This window comes from Hemicordylus capensis, chromosome 1, assembly GCF_027244095.1.
Source record: "Hemicordylus capensis ecotype Gifberg chromosome 1, rHemCap1.1.pri, whole genome shotgun sequence".
Lineage (NCBI taxonomy): Eukaryota > Metazoa > Chordata > Lepidosauria > Squamata > Cordylidae > Hemicordylus > Hemicordylus capensis.
This window is the reverse complement of record NC_069657.1, coordinates 280589371-280610369: the sequence shown is the minus strand read 5'-3', so window position 1 is coordinate 280610369 and position 20999 is coordinate 280589371. Positions and strand designations below refer to the sequence as shown.

The 20999-nt window shown below is 44.1% G+C and overlaps 2 protein-coding genes across 5 annotated transcripts in view; one reads left to right on the top strand and one right to left on the bottom strand.

Moving 5' to 3' along the window:
* NOL10 (nucleolar protein 10) overlaps positions 1 to 3628 on the bottom strand; it is a 60832-nt gene extending 57204 nt beyond the window's left edge. The window contains exon 1 of the mRNA XM_053285650.1: positions 3477 to 3628. Within this exon, the coding sequence (XP_053141625.1) occupies positions 3477 to 3542 (66 nt within the window). The 5' untranslated portion in view covers positions 3543 to 3628. The remainder of the gene's footprint in view (positions 1 to 3476) is intronic.
* Positions 3629 to 10798: 7170 nt separating this feature from the next.
* Positions 10799 to 20999, top strand: part of ATP6V1C2 (ATPase H+ transporting V1 subunit C2) — a 32120-nt gene continuing 21919 nt past the window's right edge. Inside the window, exons 1-3 of one of the 4 annotated variants that reach the window (XM_053285646.1) lie at positions 10799 to 11032; positions 14339 to 14497; positions 16647 to 16714. In XM_053285646.1, coding sequence (XP_053141621.1) covers positions 14369 to 14497; positions 16647 to 16714 — 197 coding nt within the window. In that variant the 5' untranslated portion in view covers positions 10799 to 11032; positions 14339 to 14368. Of the gene's footprint in view, positions 11033 to 11058; positions 11169 to 11438; positions 11837 to 14338; positions 14498 to 16646; positions 16715 to 20999 lie in introns of those variants that run through there. The other 3 variants (XM_053285649.1, XM_053285647.1, XM_053285648.1) reach the window with 3 other exon arrangements.

Below are 20999 nucleotides of genomic sequence, written 5' to 3'. Positions count from 1 at the left end.
ATATGAGACAGACGCATTACATGCAAAGCGAGATAAGTCAAGCCTTAATTTGTTATAATTGTGATGATCATGGCGTACAGCTCATGAAAACCCCAAATCCACAATCCCAGAAAATTAGAATATTACATGGAAACAATAAGACAAGGATTGAAGAATAGAACAATATCGGACCTCTGAAAAGTACACAGTGTACTGTGCTTGATTGGCCAGCAAACTCACCTGACCTGACCCCATAGAGAATCTATGGGGCATTGCCAAGAGAAGGATGAGAGACATGAGACCAAACAATGCAGAATTGCTGAAGGCCGCTAATGAAGCATCCTGGTCTTCCATAACACCTCATCAGTGCCACAGGCTGATAGCATCCATGCCACGCCGCACTGAGGCAGTAATTGCTGCAAAAGGGGCCCAAACCAAGTACTGAATACATATGCATGCTTATACTTTTCAGAGGTCCGATATTGTTCTATTCTACAATCCTTGTCTTCTTGGTTCCATGTAATATTCTAATTTTCTGGGATTGTGGATTTGGGGTTTTCATGAGCTGTACGCCATGATCATCACAATTATAACAAATTAAGGCTTGACTTATCTCGCTTTGCATGTAATGAGTCTGTCTCATATATCAGTTTCACCTTTTAATTTGCATTACTGAAATTAATGGACTTTTGCACGATATTCTAATTTTCCGAGTTTCACCTGTACATGCACACACCAGGAGCTGAAACAGAACACTGCACAAGGATATTCTCAAGCTATAAGGATATTCTCAAAGCAAATATTTCAATAGCTGAAGCTATTCAGAACGATATTCATTCATTCATTCAGAGAATTAATATACTGCCCAATCCACAGACTCAAGGCGGTGTACAAACAAGAACAGCATCCGAGATTTTAAAAACAAAGGGCAAATGCCTGGCAGAAAAGAAATGTCTTCAATAAGGTTTTAAAGGCTGAAAGGGAGGAGGCAGACCGAATTGGGGAGCGGGGGGAGAATTCCAAAGTAAAGAGGCAGCAACAGAGAAAGCCCTTCCATGGGCCCTAGTACTATGGACCTCTCTTGAGACCAGGGAACAAAAGAAGGGCAACCTGAGAAGATCTCACAGGACAGGACAGAACTGGCTGGGAGAGGTAAGCAGGTGCTAAGACCTGAAGGGTTTTAAAGGTGAGAACCAGCACTTTGAATTGGACCGGGAAGCAAATAGGTAACCAGTGCAGCGACTGCAAGAGAGGTATCTCACTATCATATCTCCTAGAGCCCATAAGCAGGCGGGCCGCCACATTCTGGACCAACTGAAGCTTCCGGGTCATCTTCAAAGGCAACCCCAGGTAGAGCGCATTACATCCAGATGAGAGATGACGAGGACATGAGTTACCGTTGCCAGGGCCTGCCAGTCAAGATAGGGCCGCAAGTGGTGGACCAGCCGAAGCTGGGCAAAGGCACCTCTGGCCACAGCTTCCACCAGCTGCTCAAGCAGGAACCATGGGTACAAGAGGACCCCCAAGTTGCAGACCACCTCCTTCGGGGGCAGCGCAATGCCGTCCAGGGAGAGACTCAGACTCAGCAACTGGCCAGATCAAGGAGTAAGCAAAAGCAGCTCAGTCTTGGAGGAATTAAGTCTGAGCTTGTTTTGGCCCATCCAGACCCAGACAGCCTCCAGCCTGCCATAGAAATACACACCACTCTGCCACAGAAATGAAGCATTGCAACAAATCCCATGATGCATAAGCAAACCTGCAGGAATAAGGGTTTCTAAAGCCTGGCTTTTGTTATTTAACCAACACCACAGCAAATTCCATCCATCCACCTGAACAATTTGTCTGAGGACAGTCACACTGAAGGTGTTGACAGGATTAGCCACAAAGGTGAAAGTGTCCATTCATAGGTTTGTTTGTTATATTTCTAGACCACCCCATCCAAAGGCTTCGGGCCTTTGATAACAAAACAAGTTTTAAAAACACAAAAACAAACAATTTAAAACACTCTGCTTAAAACAATTTAAAAACAATTTTATAACAGTTCAGAACCATTTAAAACCAATTAAACATACTTTAAAACAATTTTAAAACTTTGGGCAGCCAGGCCAAAAAAGTAAGTTTTTTAGGACTCTCTTAAAGGCCAACAACGAGCCTAAACTACAGATATCTGCCAGGAGTGCATTCCATAGGCCAAGAGCAGCTACAGAGAAGGCCTGGCTCCAAGTCGCCACTAGAAATACCAATGATAAATTGAGATGGACCACTCCAGATGACCTCAACGTGCGATGGGGATCATACAGAAGAAGGTGCTCCCTTTGCCTATTCTTAGATTTGTGGCCATTCATTCTTAAACACAACCCAGACAGACCTAAGCAGACTGCATATGACACAACCCAATCCTGTGCACTCAGAAGTTACTACCACTAAGTACAGGGAAGCTTACTCTCAGGTAAGGACACATAGGATTGCAACCTAGGATTGGTTCAGATGAAAACAACCCTGCACACATGATAACATCGGGGCCAGGGAAGAACGTGCCCACCCTGAATAGTGCCCATTATCAGTGGATGTGCTGATCCTCTCTCAGCACATTCTTTAATTGCATAAGAGACGTGTTCATTTCAATTGCCCCTCTACACCAGTGTTCTCTGTAACCGGGTTTCCCAGATGTGTTGACTATAGGTCCTATAATCCCCAGCCAAAAGCCATTGCAGCTGAGATACTGGGAGTTTTTTTTATTTATTAAAACATTTTTATACCACCCAAAACTTACATCTCTTTTAGTCAACAACATCTGGGAATCCATTACAGAGAACTCTACATGTGCTCTCAAACCCTGTTTAAACACCCTCATCACATTTTAAACATGCCTCAAAACCCTGATTGAGCACCCCGCTCACACAAGTCAAGGCCACGTGGATGGCCATTGGCATATCCAACAGTGGCATCAGGGTGGGTGTGTTCTTGGTGTGACCCCGACATTATTCTCTGTGCAAGGCTATGTTCATCCGAACCAGCCCCTAGAAGAGAGAAGAGCAGCCCCACCAACAGAGCAAGACGGGACCCTTTTAAAAGCAGAGAGAGAGAGAGAGCAGTTGCTTCTCTTCAATCCCAGCACAGCATCCCGTCCATGGCTGTTGCTCATATCTCCCACCCACCTCCGTGCTTCTCTGCAGAGTGTGAGCCCCTTTGGGACCGTCTATTTTCTATGCGAGCTACTTTTATAAGGCTTTGGGCGGGTGGTTGAAAAATTGAATCGAAATATTTTTATTAATAAATAACCATAGCATTAACAAATAACAGTAGCAACAGGATCAGATTTCACCACCACTCCACTTGCAATGAGAGATTCATTGGAGGCGGAACACGGCAGAGCAGAGCGCGTGAGAAGGAACCCGGGGCGGGGGGGGGGAGGGCGGAGAAAGGCTCGCAGAGGCGCATGGTGAGGGGAAAGCGGGGGGGGGGCGTTCAGAGGACGGGGTGTGACGCTCCTTTACCTCAGGGAGGCTCCGGCCAGCGCTCAGGCTGTAGATTTTCACCTCGTTGAGGCTGGAGACCTGCATGACCCCCTTCTCTGTCTCTCGCTCCCCGAGACGGCTGTGGCTGGCAGGCCGACTGAGCGCCGATTTCACTTCCGGGTTCACAGTGGAACCACTTCCGGCCATAGAGCTGTGGTGTATGTGGTGGAGTGTTGGACTAGGACAGGCGAGGTTTGCGTTCAAATCGGGGGCTAGCAAGCTGATGAGCTGGGGGGCCCTTGGAGAGGAAGTGAAGGTGGGCCACACCCCGCCTCCCCCGCCCCCGGTGCCCTTGCTGCAGAAGAACCTTATGGACATGGCGTGGGGCGGGGACCAGACCCTCTTGGCATGCCCTTTCTCCGGTGCCTAGGCAAATAGTATCATACACTCTCCAGACTCCGATCAGGAGCCAGCAGCAGCAGCAGCTTGCCAATGAGTCGGAAGGAGGCAGAAGGAGCGAACAAAGAGAGGGTCCCAGATAGCGCGGGCCCCCTCTTTCATGGACTGGGGGACAGTTGTCCTTCCTTCTTCAAGTTCTAGCTACACTCCTGGTTCAAACCTCCCTTCAGCAAAGCTCACTGGGTGCCTTTGGGCTAAGTAATCATTCACTCTCAGCCTAATGTACCGCAAAGGGTTGTGCAGCTGAAAGCAGGGAGGAAGACCATATACAACACTCCGAGCTCCTTGGAGGAAGGGTGGGATCATATAAATGTCCTGAATAAATACCAGTGTGTCCCACCCCAGTGTCTGTATAGAGAGCTTAGGTGTTTCCACTGGAAACCTTTTTGTTTACTCTTTCCTGTGACAGAAGTGGGAGTCTGCCTATAGAAGTCATGGGGAAATGCAAGATGTCGAGATAGCGATGACCGGGCAACAGCATGCCTCCCTGACCCCTGCCCAAAACAAAAGGCAGAAAGCAAAGATGCAAGTTCATGTTCTTTCTTGACATGTTCTTGAAAATGTGACAAATTGAGTTGATGGAGCTCATAGGAGTATGCCAATGATTTATTGTTTCAATGTTTACTGGAGGTTCAGACTGTGTGTCCTGATTTTTTCTATCTCTATGTCTTTGCCCATAGAATTGAGAAAAACAATAGTGTAACAAGAAGAGTGGGCAATTCCAAATGGGCAGCTGCAACCATAGGAACAAGTACAGTCTTTATTGAAACTTGCAGTATTAAATTGAACTGGTTGCCAATGCCGTTCTAACTGACAAATCTCTGTGCAAAGCAAGGGATGGGGCGGGGAAGAGAGTCCAATTCACCATAGAGAAACCAAAAGATAGAGCAACACCACTCTGTACCCACAGAGAAACCACAGAAATAAACAGACTATAGTAGAACATCGTATACTTTTAACCATGCTTCTTTATTTCCTTATAACAGCAGTTTTAAAAGAAAGCTGATGTAATAAAGAAGCATGCACTGGCACTACCGCAATCTATTCAATGTTTCATATATAAAAGCACCCTTTTTAGAACATAAGAACAGCCCTACTGGATCAGGCCCAAGACCCAGAGGAGTTCTTACCTCTGGACCTTGGGGCTCCAGCCCATGGCCTCCAAGGCCCAGGGGGCCTCCAAAGGTGGTGGTGGAGGCTGAACTGCCAATATTCTAGCCGTCATGTGCAGGTTGAGGTGAGCAGGCCTCCTCCCCCACCGGCAGCAGGTGGAGCGGGACTGACTGTCCAGTTCAGTGACCTCAGAACTGCGAGGTGCTCTGGTGCACCTGCACAGTTAGAATAAAGTGTCGCAAGCCCGTGACACAGGAATAGAGTGTCGCAAGCCCAGTCAGGCTCAGCCTGCTCCCGCTCTGCCTGCCACTGCAATGGTGGGGGAGGCTGCTCTCCTCACCCCCCAGCCACGCACATGGCTAGAATATCTGCGGTTCAGCCTCATGGCAGCAGTGTGGAGGAGGGCTCGTGGGGGGGGCCTCGTGGCAAGGTGGTCCAGGTGCCCAGATTGCTTAGGTGCGCCACTGCCAAGGCCCAACTAGTCCACTGTCCTGTTTCACACAGTGGTCTTCCAGGTGCTGCTGGGAGGCCCACAGGCAAGAGCTGAGGGCATGCCCTCTCTCCTACTTACTCCCCTGCAACCAGCATTCAGAGGCATCCTACCTTTGAGGCTGGAAGTGGCCTATAGCCTTCAGTACTGTAGCCATTGATAGACCACTCCTCCATGAAGTTATCCAAACCCTTCTTAAAGTCATTCAAGTTGCTGGCTGTCACCATTTCTTGTGGCAGAGAATTCCACAAGTTGATTATGTGTTGTATGAAAAAGTACCTCCTTTTGTTGGTCCTAAATTTCTTCACAATCAGTTTCATGGGATGACCCCTGGTTCTAGTGTTATGTGAGAGGGAGAAAAAATTCTGTCTACCAACTTTCTCCACACCATGCATGATTTTATAGATATCTACCATGTCTCCCCTCAATCATCTTTTTTCTATAGTAAAAAGCCGCAGGTGGTGTAGTCTTGCCTCATAAGGAAAGTGCTCCAAGCCCCTAATCATCTTAGTTGCCCTCTTCTGCACCTTTTTCAGTTCTACGATGTTCTTAAGGTATGGTGACCACAACTGTATGCAGCACTCCAAGTGTGGCCTCGCTTTGGCAGCACATATACATATTTTGATCTATTTTAATGAATCCAGAAGAACTGCTAGTCTCTGATTTATAAATGCAGATTGGAATCCCCTGGTTCATTGAAAGGACAAACTACTAAAGGGAAACATAATTCTTTTTTAAAAATTAAAGTTCTAGCAGCCTAGGTATGTGTAATATATTTCTTTACAAACTCAACAGAAGTAGAATTGAATGTTAATAATAGTTAGTTAGTTAGTTAGTTTATATACCGCCTAATATAAAATCTCAAGGCAGTTTACAAAATTAAAAACATAATACAAAATATAAACATTTAAAATTCATAAAAAGATAAAAATCATGATAAATAAAAACACATTAAAATTTTAAAATGAGATTTCAGTTAAAAGCCTGGAAAAATAAGTACATCTTGAGGGTCCTCCTAAAAACAAACAGAGAAGGAGATGCTCTTATTTCAACAGGGTGCGTGTTCCAAAGCCCTGGGGCAGCCACAGAGAAGGCCTGGTTCCGAGTTGCCACCAAACAAGTTGGTGGCAACTGTAACCGGACCTCTCCAGGTGATCTTGATAGGCGACAAGGTTCACAATAGAGAAAGCACTCTCTTAAGTACCCTGGACCCAAGCCATTAAGGGCTTTATAGGTAATAACCTGTACTTTGTATTTCATTCTGAAACATCGGCAGCCAGTGCAGTTCTTAGAATCGGTGTTATATGGTCCCTTCTGGTAAATCCAGAGACCAATCTTGATAATGTTGTGATTCTAAGGTACACATGTAATGTCTACACTTCCAGAGGAGTATGCATATTAGTCTGTTGCAGCAAAAACAACAGCCTTCTTGACACACCTAAGGGGCTAAGAAATTTGTGAGTTTTTAAAGTGCCAAAAGTCTTTTTGTTGTTTTTACTCTTAATGTTGTCTAGCAGGAGAACAAAAAGGGATGTAATTTGCTGTATGTGTGCCTAATACAAAATGGAGCAGTTTTAATATCTGTGCAACCTGAGCCTCTGCATGCTTACTCAGAAGCATTCATATGAACCACTAATTCAATCGGACTTACCCTGAGTAAAGATGCAGAGCCTTAAGCTCATGCAAATTACAACAAATAATTTAAAAACAACAATACAAAAGTCGCGAATCACCAATCAGTGATAAAAAACAAAACTAGAAAATATTAGAGTGGGGGGGAAGCACTGAGAGAGCTAAACAACAATATAATCAAAGGAGATCAGAGAAAGCTTGTAGGAATAACAGCGTTGACATCCAAAGTAAGTTACTCATGAATAGTCCTACAGAATGGGACAAGCTAGTCATGACTTCACCACCTTAAGTGGAGCAGCGGGGAAATGCTTGACTAACAAGCAGAAGGTTGCCGGTTCGAATCCCCACTGGTACTATATCAGGCAGCAGCAATATAGGAAGATGCTGAAAGGCATCATCTCATACTGTGTGAGAGTATGGTAAACCCCTACTGTATTCTGCCAAAGAAGACCACGGAGCTCTACGGATGCCAGGAGTCAAAATTGACTTTATGGCACACTTTACCTTTACATTAGTCATGACTAACTTGTCCCATTAATTTAAATGGCAGTAAAGTAAAGGTAAAATGTGCTGTTGAGTCGGTGTCGACTCCTGGAGACCACACAGCCCTGTGGTTTTCTTTGGTAGAATACAGACGGGGTTTACCATTGAGATGAGATGATACCTGTCAGCAGTATGAGATGATACTTGTCAGCATCTTCTTATATCACTGCTGCCCGATATAGGTAGCGGGGATTCGAATCAGCAACCTCTTGCTCCCCAGGCAAGTTACTTCCCTGCTGTGCCATTAGGTGGCATAAGTCACAAGTAATTTATCCTGGGTGTCAGCCACTATCTTCAGTTTATGCAAAAACACCAGCAGAGGGTGCCAGTTGCACCTCACAAGGCAGAGAGTTCCACATGGTGAGAGCTGCTATGTAAAAGGCAGTCAAGTTTTATACTTTTTATCACAAGTTGCATGATTCTAACTTGTGGTTTGTGCACTGCCACACCAATGTGATTTCCTAATGTTTAGACTGTTTAAACAGCACAATCTTATGCACACATTCTACTGACCACATTGAGATGTGCCTCTGAATAAAGATGCTGGAGTTACCCTCTTAGTCTGCAATCCTATACATAGGAAGAAGGCCCACTGACTTCAATGGGAGTTCCTTGCAAGTAAGTGTGCATAGTAGGACTGCAGCCTTAGCATACTTTTTATTTATTTTTATTTATTTATTTAAAACATTTATATACCACCCAAAACACAAGTCTCTGAGCCGTCCAGAGAATAATTTTTGAGCCATCCAGAGAATAATTGTTATGAGGTGACCAATAAATACAGTTGTTGCTATTTACACACAATCTACCAGGTGTTATTGACTGGATTTGGTACTTCAATTACTGGGCCCTTTCCAAGAGTCTAGGATAACTAAAGAAGAATTAAAGATATCGTTGTAATATTTGTGCTGTCCCAAGTAGTGTGGCCTTCTGTAGTTGATGTGTTGTAATTTTATTGATGCCCAAGGTGTCCAGATGGTGTTCAAGTTCTTTTGGTACTGCACCAAGGGCAACAATAGCAGTTCTTGTTGCTATTATTATTATTATTATTATTTCCTGTTTGCACAGTGAAACAGGTGTTATTAACTGGTTTGTTTTATCCAGACATCAAGTCCTTCCCAAAGACCTGGGATGCCAGAATTTTGTTATCAATATTGTTGTTAATAGGTATCACCGCAAAATGTAGGTTGTTCCTAGTAAAGCTGTTTTTTGTAGTTGGCTAATGGTGATTTCTGTGGCCGCCCGCTATGGTGTTGAAGTGCTCTTCAAGATGTTTTGGAATTGCACCTAGGGTGCCAATTACTAATGGGATTGTTTTGGTCTTCTTTTGCCACAGCCTTTCAATTTAGATTTGTAGATCTTTGTATTTTGTTATTTTTTCTGTTTCTTTTTCTTCTATTCTGCTGTCACCTGGTATTGCTGTGTCGATTATTTTGACTTGTTTTTCTTTCTTCTCGACTACAGTTATATCTGGTGTATTGTGTGGCAGATGTTTGTCTGTTTGTAGTTGAAAATCCCATAATATTTTTACATCTTCATTTTCTACAACTTTTTCAATTTTGTGGTCCCACCATTTTTTGGCTGCAGGTAGCTTGTATTTTTTGCAGATGTTCCAGTGTATCATCCCTGCTACTTTGTCATGCCTTTGTTTGTAGTCAGTCTGTGCAATCTTTTTACAACTGCTGATTAGGTAGACCACTGTTTCATCTTTTTTTTTTTTTTTTACAGAGGTGGCACTTGCTATTTGTTGTTGATTTTTCTTTTGCTCTTATTGCATTTGTTCTTAGTGCCTGTTCTTGTGCAGCCAGTATTAAACCCTCTGTTTCTTTCTTCAAGTTGCCTGTCTTGAGCCACTGCCAGGTCTTGGTGATGTTTGATTTTCCAGTTATATCGTGCACATATTGAACATGCAGTGGCTTATTTTTCCATTTTTCTGCTCGGTTTTTTACTTGTTCTTTCTTGTAGGCCTGCTTTGTTTCATTGGTGTTTAATAATTTCTCATTGTTGACCATTTTAAGTGCATCTTCTTCACTGTCCTTTATATATTTTTCAAGGCCTCTTTTCTCTACTGTTTGATAGACTTGCAGCATTCCTCTTCCACCTGAGCTGTTGCGAGGGAGGTATAGCCTATCTACATCACTGTGGGGGTGCAGAGCATGATCGATGGTCATTATTTTCCTGGTCTTACGATCTAGCATCTCTAGCTCTGCCTGGGTCCAGTCTATTATTCCTGCAGTGTAACTGGTAACAGGTATAGCCTAGGTGTTTATGGCTTGTATGGTGTTCCCACCATTGAGTTTGGTCTCAAGTTGTATGCCAGGCACATACATGGGAAATTCAAGGACTGGCTAGAGCCAAAAGAGATGCTGGCAGATGAACAAGCGGGATTTAGGGAGGGCAGATCTACTACTGATCAGTGCCTGGTGCTCCAACATCTCATTGAAAGGTACTCTTCTAACAAAGCTACCTCCCTCTATGCTGCCTTCATAGACCTTAAGGCTGCATTTGACTCCATCACCCAAGTCAAGTTTTGGGACAAGCTTGAATCCTTCTCTATTGATCGACGCCTGCTGTATCTGTTCCACGCCTATTATTGTTATTATCATTAGTAGTAGTGTTATTGTTATATTAATAATCATACATAATTTTTCTGGTCTATGGATCGCAAGCGTGGTGTAGTGGTTAGAGTGCTAGTCTAGGATCGGAGAGACCTGAGTTCAAATCCCATATTCAGCCAAGATACTAGCTGGGTGACTCTGAGCCAGTCACTTCTCTCTCAGCCTAACCTACTTCACAGGGTTGTTGTGAGGAGAAACTTAAGAATGTAGTACACCGCTCTGGGCTCCTTGGAGGAAGAGCAGGATATACATGTAAAAAAATTAAATAAATCGACCGATCGGTTGACTATTTATTGCCACCTAGCTAATCACATCACACCTGTAACGGTGATACTATTTTGAGCCTCTCAGTTCTTGCTTCCTTGGAAGGTCAAAGATCAGCCCAGGGTTGTGTGTCCGCATCCTGCTGTCCCCCAAAAGACCTCTGCCTGGCTGAGCGCGGCGGGATGAGGGGAGCCCCAACGCATGCAAAGGAGGAGCGCGGCGACAGGAGGAGGAGCTTCCGCCAGCACCGCCTGCAGGCAAAGCGAGCTCCGGGCAGCACAATACATAATGCAGAGCGCGAAGCTGCGGCTTGTGGCGACGCCACGGCTCGCTCGGCAGCTCTAGAGGGGCTGAGCTGCTGGGTCCCGGCTGCCCGCACATCCCGCTCGCTCAGGCGGGTCGCGGCAAGGAGGAGAAGGTGCCTTGAAGCTCCGCCCGGCCGGCGCTGGGGAATGGAAAGGGCCAGCTGTGGGCAGGTAAGCGAAGCCAGCCCGAGGCGTCCCCAAACCCTCTCCGGGGGGCAAGGCGGCAGAAACTTGCTCTTTTGCACCCGCCCGCTCGAGCTCCTGAGCCTACGGACCGGAGGTGTAAGGCTTGCCTATTGTGGAGAAGGTGAGCAGACATCTGTCTCCTCTCGGAGAGGTAGAGCATCCCTGGGCAGAATTGCTTCCTCTTTGCTGGATGAGGCTGTGCATTGAGGCGGCTCCGCCGCCGGGGGACCGTAAATGCTGGCTCTGCCTTGGATAAGTTCAAAAGGAGATCGGAAGTCGGCGAAAAGGGTCTCCTTCCCAACCACTTCTCCGTCTAATTTAAGCTGCTGCATAACAACGATCGGAATAGCTGCTTAATGGGCATGGAATGCTCTAGATCGGCAGTTTTATTTTGTTTCTAGTAACAGACAGTTCTTCTGGGGTGATGGAAAAGACAGTTCCCTCCAGCCTTTTCTCTCTGAAGAGCCACAATTCAAACGGAAGCCATCCCTAAGTTATCACAATAACATAATGTAGCCCAGCATTAATAACGTTTATTCAGCCAGTTTAGGTTAGGCTGTGAGTCTGCAAGATTTGGGGTATCGCCGAAATTGGAGTCAACGTACCCTTTACATTTTGGACTCTGTTACGTGACGAACTGTACCCAAGTTTTGAATGACAAAATAGGATCACTCCTTGCGAATGGCTCTGGCACATAAGGGTGCTAATTTGGATGGCAGGGGTGGCAGGAAGTGAATTAAAAGCAAGATTCAAAGGCCCACTCCTGGATATAACTTAAGGCATGTGTCGGTGTGTACTGACTATATTTCTAAAACATTTGTTGTGGTAATGTTTTTATACTAATTGGAATTCCAATCTTTGCTAAAAAAAAGATTGGAATTCTGTCTTTTTTTCCTTTTTAGCAAAGATTTGTGCCTTTGACATGTACTTAACTAGTATCTATGCTGTTTTTAATTGTTTACAGTAATAACTGGAGTACAGAACTAATGAGCTGGTTAGAGATGAATAATTGCATAAAACCTGATGAGTGGGGAGCGGGAGGCTGTTCTTAATTGGCATCCCAATTTTGTATGTACGTTTTTATTCTGCTTTATCTACAAGAAGAGAAGCGGTTTTAGAAATAAAGGACAGAGTATACCTATTTGGCAGCAAGTGACATGCATTAATTGCCTGTCCTTTTATCTAGAACTTCTTAATATGAATGTTGCTTTAGAAACTTAGTTGGTCACACTGGCCCTCAGAGGTAGATTATTATCATTTCCACTTTGTGAATTGGGAAACTAAGGATGGTTTCCTCTATCATCACCCAATACATTGTGAAGCAGGACTTTGAGCCCAGATATTTTAAGTCTAGGTTTAGTCCTAAATCCACTGAGCCACACTGTTCCTCTTCCTCAGTAGGGATTTTTCCCCAAATAAATACGTTTAGTACCACGGTGGAAAGAGCTGATTTGGTTGATCCATCCTTAATTTAGCTATACTCCAGTTACCACTACAATGTATTTTGGAATTGGAGCAAACTGAATGCACCAGATTTTACTGTAGATGACAAACAATAAAATCTCTTTTAAAGCGGGGGATGGGGGGAGTGAGGCATGAGTTTGCATTCCCAGGGGCAAAAGGTTAATCTCATTGAGTACACAGAGCACACAAACATCACCTAGAGCCATTCAGGAACATCACAGTCAACACGTGTACAATCTATGTACAGAGCTGTATGCATGTACAATAGTACATCCATGTTCAACAAATGTACAGTAGATCACTTCCTATCTACCCTGCATTTGCAAAGGAGTGCACCCAAGTTTGCTTTTAAAATGAATGCATTTCCTCATTCCACGAAAACATGTGCATACAGACTCTTGTACGCACATACAATGAAATGTCTGAATAGGGATTATTAATATTATGTATGTGTATCCATTGCATCTCTTGCAGGCAGAATACTTGCAAGTGATGAGCCATTAAGAACCAAGCTCCATGCATTTTGTTGGCAGATGTGGCAATATATACCCACCCTTAGCATTCATAAACAATGCAGTTCATGTGAACTTCATTCCCAGGAACTGGTTTCTGAGTACAAAGAATAATGTATGAAATAGCCCTGAGAGCTATAGGGTTCCTTTCCAGCTGTATATGACCGGTCAAATCGTTGGCAATAGCACTGAGTAGTTTTTGAGAGAGGAGTGAAGGAGATGGGGAAGGATTAAATCCAACCCACTACTCACTTTCTTCAACAGCTAGTCAGCCCTTTTACTGATTGCCTGACTGGGACTGAGGATGTGCAGCCATGGCATCTGTATTGGTTGAAGAACCAGTTTGTATGCTTTCTAATCTCATTATAGAGATGTCTATAATGCCCTTATGTGGATCAGGGCAAGAGAATATACTATCTTTTTTTACCTTCTCTAAGATGTGCATTATTGTTAAATTACTTGCCCAACATTTTAAAAATATATGTTTATACTTATTTGCTGGTCTTCCTTCCCTATTTTTAGAGAGGGATAATGCATAGATACTGTAGCTTTTTCTGATCTTACTTGAAAATGATAGTAGAATCCAAGTGACCTGACCTTTTCCTAAGAATAGAGAAAACTGGCTTTCCATTTTATCCCCGCCCCCACTTTGAAGTTTGTTAATGTCTCAAGAGGATGTGACCCATATTTATTTAAGATAAAATAAAAATCTCAGGGTGCTACTGTACTTTGCAACCTCCGCTCCGTGCTATTTCCAAAAAGGGAGTTGCTGTCTATTCCAGTGCGTATTTGATAAGAGTATCCTGTAACCTGTAATCCACAGCTTGTTTCTTTTAAAGAATTCTAGTTGGTAGGACTGCTTTTGGAATTAATAATAATAATAATAATTAATATTTTTCTTTAGTTATCCTAGACCCTTGGAAAGGGCTCAACAATTAAAGTACCAAATCCAGTCAATAACATCTGGTGGACTATGTGTAAATAGCATAATAATAATAATAATGAATGGATTAGCAAGACCAGAAGTTGTGGCTTACAGTCACAGGTTCTGTGATGCCTGCAGCAAACTCCTCCCCATAGACTTGATGAAACAGAACAGGGAGGGAGAAAAAAAACACCCCTCAAAAAACCCTTCTTCCTTCTCTTTGTGACATTCACTAGAAGGTCACATTTAATTCAAGAGTCAGATTGGAAGGTGACTTAATTTGTTCTCCATAGGCTGCAATATTAATCTTTCTGCAGCATTTGAAAAAGTTGATCTAAAACAGAGATTGCCTTTGTACTGATTTACGGTGGGGGGTTTTCTTCTCTACAGTGATTCAGACTGAAAAGGATTACTTGCACCATGACAGAATTCTGGTTAATTTCTGCACCGGGGGATAAGGCAAATATGCTGGCCTGGGACAGAATGAACACAGTGACTTCCAAAGCCAGCCTATCCTGCAACAGCAAGTTTGTCATCCCAGACCTCAAGGTAAAAGATGGGGCAAAAAGTCAACAGGAGGAGGGCACCAGAACAACAGCAGCTTGAAAGTGGCAGGGATGAGGTGGAAATGTTTGTTTTTCTTTCTTTAAGGGATGGATCTGCATTGCTATACCCAAGAGGTCAAGTTAAGATTAGTTTAAGAACTACATATTTTTATTCTTTTGACATCAGGGATGAAAGCAATAACCAATTTTGTATGGTTAAACAATGAATTATTTACAGGTGGACAAAACTTTTTAAAAAAACAACAACCTTGATTTCCATCAGATCTGTCCTCTGTGGAGAGTCCTGAAGGCCTTGAAATAATAAACTGAATTGTGGAAAATCCTTTCTGATCAAACATCCCAGTTAATCAATGTGCAGCCTTATCTTGGCGTGCTTAACTCAGAAGTAAGCCCCACTTAATTTGATGGAGCTTATTTACAAATGTGTGTAGAACTGCAGCTTGAGCACTTACTTGGGAGTAAGCCCACCAAACTCAGTGGAATTTACTCCCAAGTAAATGAGCACAGAACTTGGCTATAGAAAAAGTATTTAGTTTAGAAAAAAGACGACTGCGGGGAGACATGATAGAGGTCTATAAAATCATGCATGGTGTGGAGAAAGTGGAGAGAGAGAGAGATTCTTTTCCCTCTCACACAACAATAGAACCAGGGGTCACTCCATGAAATTGATTGCCAGGAGGTCTAGGACCAACAAACGGAAGTACTTTTTCACACAACGCGTGATCCAGTTGTGGAACTCTCTGCCACAGGACGTGGTGACAGCCAACAACCTGGATGGCTTTAAGAGGGGTTTGGATGACTTCATGGAGGAGAGGTCTATCAATGGCTACTAGTCGGAGGGCTGTGGGCCACCTCCAGCATCAAGGGCAGGGTGCCTCTGAGTACCAGTTGCAGGGAAGTAATGGCAGGAGAGAGGGCACGCCCTCAACTCCTGTCTGTGGCTTCCAGTGGCATCTGGTGGGCCACTGTGCGAAACAGGATGCTGGACTAGATGGGCCTTGGGCCTGATCCAGCAGGGCTGTTCTTATGTTCTTATTTAGTTGATTGACAGTCCTATCTTTAACAAGGACTGGAATTTAATCCTCTGAACTCTTGAGCACAACTATTAATTGTATTTTTAAAAGGAGGATTGCATACGGAAATGTCAGTGTGCTGTTATTTTCTTTGTGGTGTAGCTCTGAATTTCATTATTGAACATCAGCTGTGACCGTGCTGAATAGATCATCTTATATTTTAATTGTGTGGGTGTGTCTATTGGTTCAGTCTTTTCTTTTATGAGCCTACATTGATGTTCATCTTACTAAACAAGTGGCATTACAGTAGTAGACATGGTGAAAGGCTGTGATATAAGCATGTGACTGTGATGGAAGTGCTGATTCATGCCCTAAAACCAACTTCTATATTGGTAACTGGAATCTGTAGCAACAGTAAGAAGAACAGAAACAAAAATTTATTTGGCACAACTCCTTTCCCTCCACATCAAGTTTAGATCAGGGTGGTAGTGTAGGCGGGGAGAGGATCATTCATTCTTCAGATCAAAGATTGTGGGCCAAACTATACAAGCATGCAAACATGTGTTTTTTGTGTGTGCTTCAACTGGAAGTGCCTTTTTTTTTTTTGCCCTTTTTTTCTGTCAAGAACAGCTGTCAAACTGGGTCAGGCAGGTTCACTTTTCCTCTGTTGAAAATATATCTGCTGAAAAGTCACCCTTCTGAAGTGGTAGTTTGCCCCTGAAACAGTGGTTGGTAGCAGAATCGGAACAGGCTTCAGTGGTTCAGGACTGCACTTGCAGTATTTCTCATTATGAGCTACAAGTCTACTGAGGAACTGGGGGAAAATGAGAAGGAGCCTAGAGTGGTCTATAATCATGAGACAACAATGTACAATCTTTCCTTTCTTATAATAGAATTTTTGTTACCAGAATCTTTCTAAGAGACATTGCAGCCTTTTTCCATTGATGGAACAAGTTCCCTCGGATTTCCCACAATTGTGCTTATTAATTTGACAGATAAGGTCTTCTGCATTTATCAAAGAAAGGTTACTTTTTTCAGAAAAAGTTAAAGGAGGAACTTCTGGTAAAACTTCTGTGACTGGCTTGTTTATGTTTAATGTCTTGATGCACTCTTCTGCAGGTGGGAACACTGGATGCTCTTGTTGGCCTCTCAGATGAGTTGGGGAAACTCGATAGCTTTGCTGAAAGGTAAAATAGATCTTATTTACTACACACAGACAGTACATGGATATTGTTTTTACAAGACACACTGTTCCTGTGTTAACCTAACTGACTTGTTTAAGCCTAGCCCTAGAACTCGGCCAAAGTGGGTTGGTTTGACTTTATTCTGCTTAAAGAAAGGTTACCTCAGATGCCCAAGTTTGTATTTCCTACTCATGTCAAAAAGAATATTAGAAGCTTCAAAGATCCATACTGATGGTGGAGTCCACACTGGGAGTAGACTGGCAAATCCCTGTGGAAGAAGCTTTTCCCTTACATTTTATATTATATGCAAAAATACTAAATTGGGAACTCACCCTGAAAAAGAAAACAGTGTCTCTTATGAACAATAAAAGCTGCCCAAGACTATACCTAGTTGTTCTGAAAAGTGGATGTGCTGTTGTTGAAACAGTGGCTGCGCAGCCCTCAAGGACAGATTCCTGAAATCAGAAAGTCCTTTTGGAGGGTGAACAGCAAAAATTGCTTTCCCTTCCCCACAGGTGCACCTAGGTAATTTTGGAGCCTGGACCTGTGGGGAAGGGAGAGCAATTTTTGCTGTTCACCCTCCAAAAGGACTTTCTGATTTCAGGAATCTGTCCTTGAGGGCTGCGCAGGGTGTGTGGAGGCCCTGGACTTCAGGGGCCTCCAGGGGGTGTGGAGGCCCTGGACTTTGGCCACACTCCCTCCCTCCTCTGTGTGCATTTCCCACTTGACAATACACATGAAATTGTGATGCTGAGTCTCCTGTTACACAGTTCTAACACTCTGCAGCATGTCAGTCTGTAATTGAAACTTAAGCATGAGTTAAGTAAGGTGGAACCTACGTGACTGCAGTATGTCATATATTGCCTTAGTGGAGCTTTCATAGTCCAGTACTATTATTATCTTCATATTGTTTTCTTGTGGACATAATGTTTTTACTCTTCTATTGTAAGCTGTCCCGAGCAGCAGTGTGCTGGAGGGGCAAGGCAGAAATATTGCTGATGGTGTGATGGACTGTGACATTAGTATCTTTCTGAAGGGCACTTAGACTGCAGTGTCATGCTCACTTACCTGGGAGTAAAGCATTTAATTACTGATTTTTGAGTAACACTGCATAGGATCAGGCTGTTTGTGGCTATAGTGAGATTTGAGTCAGGGACATCTTATGGGCTGCACTCTTAGCCACTACGCTACACCAGCCTTCTCAAGGCAAAGCAAATGGTGGAGGTGTCGCACTGGCAAATGAAACACATACTTTGTACAGTGCTGATGAAGCACCGGGTTTTTGAAAGGAACTTGCGTGTTACAAGGATTAACATTACAGATACCTAAGCCCCTGCAGATGGTGATTGATCGGAGGCTATGCAAATGAACTAGACATTTACATTTCTGTGCAACTGAAACATGCTGTAGGTGGAACTGTTATTAGATCAACAGGTGTGAGAAGTGCTGGTAAACCTAGCTTGCCAGCAGAAACCTGTCAGTACTGCTTCTGGCTGGGACAGCAGTGAAGGGGCAAGAGTTTTCAGGGTCTATTGTTTCCATGTACTTTTATTACTTATTTACGCAGGGAGGCTGAGTATTTTTCCATGTCACTATAAAGCAGCATTTGGCATTCTGATGCTTTCTCCCTGTTCATTCTTGATTCGTTCCCTTATCAAATGGCATATTAGTTTTGCAAACCCATATTAAAATTACAGGCAAAGGTGAAATGGAGGGTAAATACCCAAAGCTTTTGGAAGCCAGACTAAATTAACTCTTATGTATTGCTTAGTAAATTAGAGAGCATATTCTTAGCTAAATTGGCCCACATTTATTCCACATTTGCATTCTGTCCTTTCTGCAAGGAATGTCTCTATTTTATCCTCAAAGCAATTTTGTGAGAGATAATGACTGGCCTGAGTGGTCACTCTATCAGCTTCATGCATGAGCAGGGATTTTCACCTAGGTCTCCTCAGTGTAGTGCCATTACTGCAACAGCATTGGTTTTCTCTTGGTATAGTATCTGCGATTTTTCCAGTGTAGCTTCAAATTCATTACCTAGCTTCAGGAAAGCTTACTGATGATAATGGGGCGGGGGGTGAGTGGATTTCAGAGTGAGTACAAGATAACATGGTCAGTAATGTGGGAGGCAATGCCTTGAATCCTAATTAGTTCAGTTGCAACAGTGCTCCTTGCAATATTGCTAGAGCATAGATATTCAAATGTGCTCCATGTTGTAATCTGTCGGATTCGAGTCAAGTCTTCCTCCAGTTGAGCTCCAGGCGTCTGCCTCACCACTTCAGCCCCCATAGTCCTTCCGTATGCCAAGAGGCCAATTTTGAAGCAGATTGGAGAGGACGCTTAGGAACGATCATGTCTACTGCCCTGGTGAGTTTGCTATTCCAGTTCTCCACCAGGGCATCAACAGGATCACTGGCAGAGCCAACACTAAATCCCTCCAAGGCTTCTTGGAACCCTACTGGATCCAATAACCTTCTCAGGCGGACCATTATAATGGGCCCTTTGCCCCTGCAAAGATAGAGTGTGACTGTGCGTCCAACCATAACCAGATGGTGGTCCTTCCATGACAATGGGGAAAACACAGGAGTCCCCACCCACAGAAAACCACCCTGATCAGAGTGAAATACCAGATCAAGTGTGTGACTAGCAATATGCGTCTGTCCCGAGACCACTTGGGATAGGCCCATAGTTGTCATGGCCGCTATGAACTTCTGAGCCACCCCAGACAAATTGGTCCCCCAGCACCACAACCTGGGGGACTCCAATGCCAAACCCAAGACCAAGTCCATCAGTTCAGTTAGGGACTCCATTGGGCAGCGAGATGATCAATCTCATCAATAGAATTCGCAGTCTATTCCTGGTCCCCAAACTTAGGTACACGCAATCAATGTGGTCAGACACTTCAGCGGGTATCCTGGTCAGGGAGAAGCTATTCATATAGACCACAGCCACTCCACCTCCCTGCCCCTGCTCTTCAACAGAGTACCCTGGAGGGAGAAGCTTGGACCAGACTGGGCCAGCAGCCTCCCACAACCAGGTCTCTGTAATACATACCAGGTCTGCCCCTTCATCCAGAATCAAATCATGGATGGTTGCCAACTTATTCTGGACAGACCTGGCATTACCGAGGAGCAAGGTGAGGGTCTGTGGGAGGCTGGCACTGCTCCCCAAGGTCAAAGAGCTGGCAGGGCAGCCGGAAGGGGAAACAGCTATTAGATTTCTGACTTCCCTTCCCCTGTAACGACTTGCTGACCTGCCAATTTTACTTCTTCTATTCCCCACCACCACTGGAATAGCCACCCCATGGTCAGTGGACATGCCCCGTCTCCCCATTCCCAGACAAACCAAGACATATCTGAAACACCCAGGACCTAAACACAACAGAATCCAAAATAATACCACCAGGCTCTCGCCCTCATACCCCAAAGTAGCTCCCACAAAGGGGCAACCCCCTTTGGCGGCGACCCTGCCACCACAGGGTGGCAGCTCTTTTATAAGCCCTGAAAGATGTCTAGTCTGGGCAGATGGTCCTCTGGAACTGCTAACTCATTCCCCCAGCCCCGATCCCACACAGACTCACCCACAGGGCAGCAGCCATAACCCCACAGGTTAGGGGGCATACAGGCTGGCAGGCTGACAACAGCAGACGAAAACAACACAGGCTCTCACCACTGGGCAGCAGCTGTCTGGGAAGCAGATATTAAGGTGTCTTCCTCCCTGCAAGGCTCCTGGCCTTCCCTACTGCACCTTCTGAGCTTCCTGGAAAACTGCTTTTGTGGGTTGGGGGACTGCAGGAACGGTTTGGACTGCTGTGTTGGGAGCAGGGAATTCACAGAAAGCAAGCACAGACACCTTCAGGGGAGACATAGTAAAAACAAAAAACCCTATACATACAGCAAATGACCCCAGGAATACATGGTTTCCTTCTGAATGTCCACACAGATGGCTGTTAGAAGATCCAAATTATTTCAACCCTGTGCCCATTTATCAAGTTGATTTTTATGTGATGAGGGTGAAAGTGAACATCTGCAATTTAGCAGAATTCAACCAATACATTTCAGTGGCCGTTTGGAAGAGTAACAATTTTCTTTTTGGCCATTTGGAAACAGCCCTAAGGACCACTGCATAAACAAGAAATTGCCTTTGGTTTAACACATTTTAATAGCCATTTGAAAATGCAATGTATTCATATAGCCGTTTGAAAAAATAAATGAATTCCAATGGCCTTCATCCTTTTTAGTAATGGCGGGGAGAAAACATTAGGAATGTGCATTAATCAATTTTTTCG